Here is a 9,047-nt window from a genome sequence, read left to right on the forward strand (position 1 = left end):
TGCTGCTTTCAGCCAGCGGCGCTGCTGTCAGAACGACTAATGGACTTCAAAAGAGTGAAGAATGATGACCACCCGCACAAATGGGCCTGCCAGATACAAGATAGGGTATTAGAGCAGCAATTCAAACAAGGAGATTATTTATTTCAGTGTGCTGGTGGAAATATGAACATATGCTACTGTGTTAACCACACAGCTGTCTTGTCTTGTATCGTGGAAAAGGGCAAACTGGGAAACTGCTGTTATCCCAGCGTACACACAGGCGCTGCTGGTTAAACGCGTGGAATGACGCTGATGCAGTGAGCCTGTCACTTCTTATTCAGTGCTCGAAATGATTATGGGTGTGCCGATGAAGCCGAAGGTTGATAGCAACAATAATTTGATACTGTAATTTCTCCGCGTCAACACAGAAAAATGCTCATTGCAGGAGTGACTTAAAATGACGTTAACCTCATCAGTATGCTGATTCGCTGTGCACACTAAGTACTGGATACTCGTCTCACTCGCCATCATTATTTAAATAAAGTAGTCATTTCAAATGAATTTTTCTAATCCTGTAGCAAAAACAACTAAAGTCTGCCAACTTGATACTGCACCTCAACTAAGAATCGTTCAGTTCTTCATTATGACAATTGTCAGTCATGACCAATATGACTAAAAACTGTAGCCCATTTTTGTATGAGTCATAATTTTGAAAAAGGTCCTCATGTCCAGCAGTGAGGTCTGCAAACTGCACAATATTATTATTTGCTTATATATAATGACACAATAAGGTTGCAATGCTGCATGATTTTGATTTGCTTTTAAAGAGCTCATATTGTGCACATTGACATGTTAATGATTGTAACTTGGGGTTCAACTAGAATATGCTTACATCCTTAAATAAAAAACATTTAAAAAAGCAAACATTATTTTTCATATATACAATACTGCAGCCAATCTGCTCATCTTCTGTGTTTTCTCTGTACTTTCTAACCCTAACCCTCAAAAAAATAAAAAAAAATGTCTTTTGCGTTTTTAGAAGCTTTTCCAAACGACACAATAAATTTAATTTGCTTTATATTTACATTCATTTTATCTTCATACATTTTTTGGAAAAATCTAATTAGAAGCCTTTAAAATCAGAAGCTAATATGCAGGTGAATGGTGGAATAAGGAGTTTTGTACAAATGTAGAGTAAAATATGGACTGGTAGTGTACATGTGTTGTAAATGCACAGACAGGTAAAATAAAAAACTCCACTGGTCTAACTTTGCACCTTCCAGTTGTGATGTAGACGTATACGATGCAACAGACTTGCTCCGTCACATGCATAAAAAATGCTGAGCAGATCCAGTCGGCTTTGATTTGATTCACTGATGATCACAAGGAGGAAAAGATCCAAGTGTCATTTCTCTTGAGGTCAGTGAGATTTTTCATAATGACAGTGCAAAAAAACCATCAAACACTGTGATGGAACTGGCTCTCATGACGACCGCCCCAGGAAACAAAGACCAAAAATTCCCTTGGCTGCGGAGAAGTTCATTAGAGTTACCAGCCTCCCAAATCACCATTTAAAAGCTCCAAAGTTGAGCGCTCACATTAATGCTTCCCCAAGTTCAAGTGCAGACACGACTCAGCATCAGACCTTAATGGTTAAACTGCAGCAAAGAAGCCACTAGTGAGGGAGATCAGTGATAAGCAGTGATGATTAGACCAGTGGGAAACTGGATTTTGATTTCATGAGTTCCAGTGTGAGAATTTTGGCTGAACAGGTGAAGATGATGTTATCTGCATGTGAAGTTTTCACCGTGAGGCAGAGGAGGAGCTGTGATGGTGTGTATGTTCACCAGCGTGGCTCCCACAACATCCTACAGTGACACACCACTCCATGTAGTCTGTAATCTAAATGTATCATCCACACCTCACCACAGACACGGCTTCATTTTGAATTACTTGATTACTTATTGTGTGAATATCCAATGATGCATGAGTTCCTGATTTTTGAACTAAAAACACATTTCCAGTTTCTGTAAGAGCTGTTTGAACAGTCAACAGAGTGATGTGGTGCTTCATGAGTTGCCTCCACTATCAGCAGTGATCATTTCAGCTGATAGGTTTTGGGATGAGTTGGAACACAGAGTGAAAGAAAAGCAGCCAGTAAGTGCACAGCATGTGAGGGAACTCCTTCAAGACTGCAGGAAAAGCTGCCAGTGAGGGCTTCATGAAGTCGGTTTGAGAATGAAGTATGTGTAAAGCTATATCTGTGTAGCCTCTCAGTTATCCAGGTCATGGTAATCGTAGGAGCTTCAGTAGAAATCAACTGGACCTTAACTGAACTGGACAAGAGAAATCTAATAATGTGTAAAGCTGTTATCAAAGGTGGTTAATTAGAAGAAACTTACAATACAAACATACACCGTTGCCCATAAAGTTAGAATATTTTTTTGTTTTCAGACGCATTCCTCTTTTTATTTCTATTCATACACATCAGCAGTCACTTTTGACCAGGTGTAGTCATTACATACTGAGTCCCAGTTACCAGGTGAAACCAACTCTGATTTCAGGATCTGACTGAAGAGTGGAACATCCTGCCCACTGACACCATCAACAAGCTGGTGGACAGAATGCCACCATGTCTTAACCCACTGATCTGTGTCAGGGGTGGCCAGACTCAATATTAGTGACTGAGTGACATTTGAAAGAGTAATATTGGACATTCTGATGCATGAAATCCCCTCAAATATGTGTTTCCTGTTATATGACCAAGATGAAAAATTGAAACAAAACCCTTAATCCTATTGTTCAATAACCCCAATTTAGTTCAAGCCTGAATACACAGTTTACATCCATCCACCAATCCTCACTAGAGTCGTGGGGGCTGGAGTCTATCCCAGCTGGTGAAGGCAGGGGACACCCTGGACAGGTCACCAGTCTATCACAGGGCTACACTTAGAGACAGGCAACCAAGCACACTCACACTCACACTCACACCTACGGACAATTTAGAATCACCAATTAACCTCAACATGTTTTTGGACTGTGGGAGGAAGCCGGAGAACCCGAAGAGAACCCACGCTGCACAGAGAGAACATGCAAACTCCACACAGAAAGATCCCGGGTGTCCTCATCGGGACGCAAACCGGCGACCTTCTTGCTGCAAGGTAACAACCGAGCACCTTGCAGCTGAATACACAGTTTGCAAAAGTTAATTGTAGGTTAAAATTTATTGTGATATGTATTGTATGTATATTGTGATATCAATAAAGTTTTGAGAAGATATACACTTCATCAATCAAGAATAATTTGTCACCATCGTTTCATGAGAAGATGTAAAAAAAAAACATTTTATTCCAACTTTATGGGCAACAGTGTTTTGTAAACACTTTGGTGTATAAACTACATAAATTTGTTATTTCATAGTTTTGATGTCTGACGTTTCGTTCTACACTGTCAAATAGTAAAACACAAGAAAAGCCCTTGAAAAAGTAGCTGTGTCCAAACTAGTACTGTGTGTAGCTTATGTAGTAGAGTAAACGGTCTACACTTGTACAGCACTCTTCTACCTTAACATTGCTCATTAACACACCCATTTACACACACATTCACACACCAGTGGCTCCAGAGCTACCATGTAAGGTGCACTTAGTGTTCAGCATCTTGTCCAAGGACACTTTGACATGTGGAGGGGACAGAGATTGAACCTTATGATTGGTAGACAACCCGCTCTACCACCTGAGTCACAGCCACTCTTCAACATGTATGCTGATATTTTCACGCATATTTATGGTGACACTGGGAGTTAAAATGCAAATATGTAGTGATATAGGAAGCTTTTAGAGTCGCGTGTAAATATAGGCTGACATATATGGTGATACAGGGACTTTTAATGCAAATCAGTACTGGCATGTATGGTGACATACAGGCCTATATGTCTGTGTGTTTTATGCACATTTAGTCTAACGGAAGCAGTTTATATGCAACTGTGCAGCGACAGGAAATGTTCGCTCTAATATACGGTGATAAACTGAGATTTTATGAAAATGAAAGCGAGGCGAAATCGAGGCTGAAGCCAATAAATTAACAGGAGGAGGATACTGGTCTGTCTGCGGTCGTCTGAAGCTCTCCGGTAGGTGGGCTTCGTACAGCTTTCTGGCCCTGGTGTTGCCCATGTCCACCATACTCTGCAAGGACGGGAGGGAAAGAACGAAGGAGGCAGAAAGAGGAAAGAAATGTATCATTAATATTAGGAGGGCAGTTGGTAAAACTCCTTTAAGAACTTGTCAAACGCACACAGCGACTTCTTTCATACGACACATTTGCATTCAACTCAATTTGCCTGCTGACTCTTTTTTCCACGCACGCACTCGCACACAAACACACACACGCAGAGTGAAAGACACTGTGGCCGTATGTGTCAGGGCTAAATTAAGAGGAGGGTGATGAATGGGGTGATGATAGGAGAAGTGGAGGAGACGGAGTCGGAATAATCAGCCATCCAGAATTAATTAGTCATTGAAAACAGTGATTAACATTCAGAGTGAGACCCTTTCTACTCACACTCAGCTGATGGATAGGCACTGCCTTGAAGAAACACACAAACACACACCTTTTCTGTACTACACACACACACCAAACAATTGGATATATTAACAACAGGATGATTAAATAAATTACTGGCATGCTCATGTGACTTGAACAAACACACACACACACACACACCCCTGATTTATTGTGTGTGATGTAATCAGTGTGGCGTGCCTGTTATCAACAAAACATAGCTACACACAAACTAATTAAAGTTTTCTTTACTCCTTGTGTGTGTGTGTATTGAGACACATGTTGCTGAGCATGTATGTCAACAATACACTGTGTGTGTGTGTGTGTGTCAAAGAACCATGGAACTAAGCTGCGTTTCTAAGACAGTGTGTGTGAATATGGAGCAACATCCCTGTGTATACACCACCTTAGCTATTGTATTATTGTTTTTTTTTCACTGCCTCTCGTTGTTGCTTCATCACAACATGCCCCATCTCTGCATACTGTTATTTTCAATATATAGAATATAAAATGAGCTTATCTTGGAATTAAATGGTAGTGCTTTTGTATGTTTCTGAAAAAGTTTTGATTCATGCTTTTTGTTAAAATTATTTTATGTTTATGTACATCAGAATCAGAATCAGAATCAGAATCAGTTTTATTGCCAAGTAATTTTTACATCACCAGGAATTTGACTTGGTCCATTGGTGCAAAGAAGCAGAAAACAGATACCAAAATAAAATAAAATATTAACAATACCAAAAAAAAAGGCAGATGTGAGATAGAGAGAAAATATATTTATATACATATATATACACTTGCTTATGAGCAGTGCAAGTCCATGAATGGATAGAAACACTGTACTGATGTGTAAAACCAAAGCAGCCTGATTCTGTGAAATGTGTCATTTCCTCTTGATTTCTTTATCTTATCTCATTCAGGATGGATATATTTTACAACTTTGCCCCTATGCTTCCCATCATGCAACCCTACGATACTGTAATCTTCTCCTAATCTTCATGTAAACCACGTTGAAACTGTTCTACGTTTGCATCCTGTTAATCTGTGCTGCCGCCTGTCTTGTCCTCTCAATGAACCCTGTCCTGGATAAATAAAAATATGATCAAATAAATGCTTTTGGTTATATAAAAGCTTAATATAATCTTAACCATAAAAACATCATGCTGCATTAACCACAAGCAGATACTGTTCTTATTTTAACCACAGATCACCCAGATTACTTCAATTCTAAAGAAAAAGCATGAGTTTGATAATTATAGTGTGAAAAAAAATTATGATTCTCTATTCATATGATTTGCAAATATATTTACTGACTGTAAGATAATGTTATCACTAGAAATAGTTACAGCGATTACAGAAGAAAAAGATGGAATTTCCCCCAAAAATGGCTCATTTCAGTCCAACAGGGTAAAGGAAACATCCACCACATTACAGAGATTACACTGTGCTGCTCCAGTGGTTTTAACAGCAAACACCAAGTCCTTTTACACCAACAACTTTTATTGTGTCGACCACATGGCGTGTTCCAATTATTCCAATTTCAAAAGCAAATCATATTTGAAATCAACCTAGCGAGAACATCTGATTCCAACTTCACAGGGGAGTAATTATCAACATTTATTGCTTTTACATGAAGGCTACAAATTGAGTCACCATGTTGAGAAGCAGTGAAGAACTGCAACGGTATGTGGTTAATCATTTATGGCAGATGTTTCCTGCTTGTGTGCATTGAGTTTGTGTGGTTAAGGCGTGTGCGTGGTTCTAAATACCTGGATCTGCTCAGGAGTCCACTGGTCCAGGTTGACAGACTTGACTCTGGAGATGTGGACGCCCAGGTTGCGGTGGATGCCGGCACAGCGGATGCACATGAACACACCGAGGTTCCATGATGCCCATCGAGGACCTGAAAAGAGAAAGAAGAGAAACAAAGAGAAGAGGTTACAACTCAGTTTAACAGACTCAACATCGTACTGCTGCAGTAAAAAGTATTCCTCCCTGACCATTTAACACAATTTAAACTGAGTCTTTGACCTCCTTTGCAAGTACATTTTAGCTTTAGCACCATTTCAGCTGTGACATAAAGGAGCAAGCATGTGACCACTGCTCTCTTTGAACCTCTTCACTCCAACGCTGTTCTTCAAAAATGTGCTTCAAAAATTCCTCTCGCTGCCACTGTCATCTTGCTGCACAAGCACAAAGTTGCATAGCCCAGTTTTCAAACACCAGGCTTGTCACCGAAAACTGAAAGCTTTTCCTGGTTCTAGTAAAGGCCCCAGCTCCATAAGACAGAGAAGCGCAACATAAGAAACCTTGAGGAGGACCATGTTGGGTCTCACTCCTGCCAAGAACAGAAATCTGAGGCTGCAGTGGGCACATTCAGCACGATAACACACCGTGTCATTAATCCATCTGAAAAATGGTGTAATGAACATGACAGTGGGTGTCCAGACCTGAAACCTCTTTGGGATGTGGTACAACAGGAGATTGGCAACAAAGAACGTGCAGCTGGCAAATTTGGAGAAATGATGCAATTATGTCAACATGGAGCAGAATCTCAGAGGAAGGTGTCCAACATCTCATGAAATCCAAGAAATGGGTGTTTTTTAAGAGCAAAGGGAGGCTCCATGTTGCCACTGAAGTGCTCAGTGAGTGTTCTGGTCTTCATAGTGGCTGTGTGGCTATCAGTGTGCTCTGGAGTTTGTTAGAAAATAAAGATTATGAGCAAAGAGTCGCATCCGCAGAAACTCGAGCTCAGAAGTGGCAGTTCGAGCAAACTATTTGACTGACAAGGGATTTCTCAAAAGTTCTGTAGCAGGCAGGTACAGTACACTATCAGAGTTGAGCAGAAACTCAAGAAGTTAATATGAAGAGATAAAATCCAAGCAGCACAAACATTCAGAGCCCTTCATTACTTTGGTGAAACTGTCTCAGTCAGTTTACTATTTTAGAACGTACACACACACACATATACACACACTTTAGGTTATCCTGACACATTTTGAAGACATTCTTATCAAAACTGCTCAGGAAGTAATATCCTAAATCCCCGCAGTACATCTTAATGGGATTTTATAAAGGAGTGTAGCGTGTTCTATCATTTATGGATATCATTTGATTACAGTTCATGAGGTTCACAAAATAGAAAAGAACACATGAACAGCGACTTTGAAGCGAAAGAAAATGTGCAGACACATCTTGTTTTTTATAGTAAATCCTGCATTTAATCAATTTTAAACTAAATGCTACAAACTTGGTGTTTCAAGACTGTTTCAATTTCAGATTTTAAAGCCAGAAAAAAATATCATTCTTGTACTTTTATTACATGCATTTACTTCCATTTAATGAATAATAGCTTTAATTAAATGTCACTTTGATTAAAAACCCATTCCAAAATATGAAAGGTGCCATAAAAAAAGACTTGAACTCAATCAAAGCAGCTTTGAGTTTATTGAACTGGTATTGAAAAGCTTTCCAGGGTCATAGAACTTTTTAACCTATAAACCTAATCCTCCAAAATCTGAAATAGAACAAGAAAATTGCCACTTAATCCATTATAGGCTGAACCGCAGATCTAAACGTATTCTTTCTGAATGCAGTAGAAATGGCACAGAAGTGCCCAACTTGGAAAAAGTCCAAGTAAGAATTTATGTTTTTGCTTGCTAGACAGAGGCCACTGCAAAAATAACCAACATAGGGTTATATAAAAGCTCTGGCAGGGAAGAAGAAAGAAGGCCATGAGTGTGCTGCACACAGCCACGAGAAGTGAAGGAGCTCCAGGCAGACAAAGACAAGACTTTGATTCTTGCTGACACACAATTGTGCAATGTCTGCTGTGAGGAGGGATGGAAATTTTGAATTATCCCGCAAGCAACTGCCCCACACAGGTCAGTCAGAAACCGAGTCTTCCTGATTTGCTTCTCAGACAACATTCAGCATCTTCAAAATACTCTCTGACCTTCAGTACGGCAAACTAACAGACCAACCAAAGAACTGACTATTAATTCAACCTCATGTATAGCTTAGAAACCAGATCTGTCTGAATGTTGTGTGTTTTTATCCTTACAAAACCAAAAAAATGAAAGATATAAAATGTAAGGTCAATCTGCCCTAACATGGAATCCTCAGCATGTACAGGGACTAGTTTGCTACCTGCAGCACTATCCAGTTGTTCTTCCACAACCAAGGAGCAGAACAAACTACTGTACATTAGTTCACGGAGTTTCAAGATTCACACAAACATTTTTGCAGTATTTCACATAAAGTTAGCAGCTCTCTCTTGTTCTTTACTGATCTTGAGCAAATTTACATTTTAACAGCCACCAACAACATCACCTGAGACAGTCTACTAAACACACTGCGTCATCTTCATCCTAAATACTTTTTCTCATCGGATGTAAACGTAAAAGCCATTTAAAAATACACACAAGTATGCATGCTAAGCAGCCTACTGGGATGAAATAATTGTCCTACCTATAATATTACAACTAACCACCTCAATCATCCAAAACAGG

General features: G+C 39.6%; 1 protein-coding gene across 1 annotated transcript in view; it reads right to left on the reverse strand.

The window, feature by feature from the left end:
• LOC103353517 (stromal membrane-associated protein 1-like) overlaps window positions 1-9,047 on the reverse strand; it is a 101,239-nt gene that overhangs the window by 69,407 nt on the left and 22,785 nt on the right. Inside the window, exons 2-3 of the mRNA XM_008276532.1 lie at window positions 6,306-6,439; window positions 4,075-4,160 (exon numbers count right to left, since the gene is read on the reverse strand). Of these exons, the coding sequence (XP_008274754.1) occupies window positions 4,075-4,160; window positions 6,306-6,439 (220 nt within the window). The remainder of the gene's footprint in view (window positions 1-4,074; window positions 4,161-6,305; window positions 6,440-9,047) is intronic.

The sequence above is a fragment of the Stegastes partitus genome, unplaced genomic scaffold (genome assembly GCF_000690725.1).
Source record: "Stegastes partitus isolate 25-593 unplaced genomic scaffold, Stegastes_partitus-1.0.2 Scaffold75, whole genome shotgun sequence".
In the NCBI taxonomy this organism is placed as follows: domain Eukaryota; kingdom Metazoa; phylum Chordata; class Actinopteri; family Pomacentridae; genus Stegastes; species Stegastes partitus.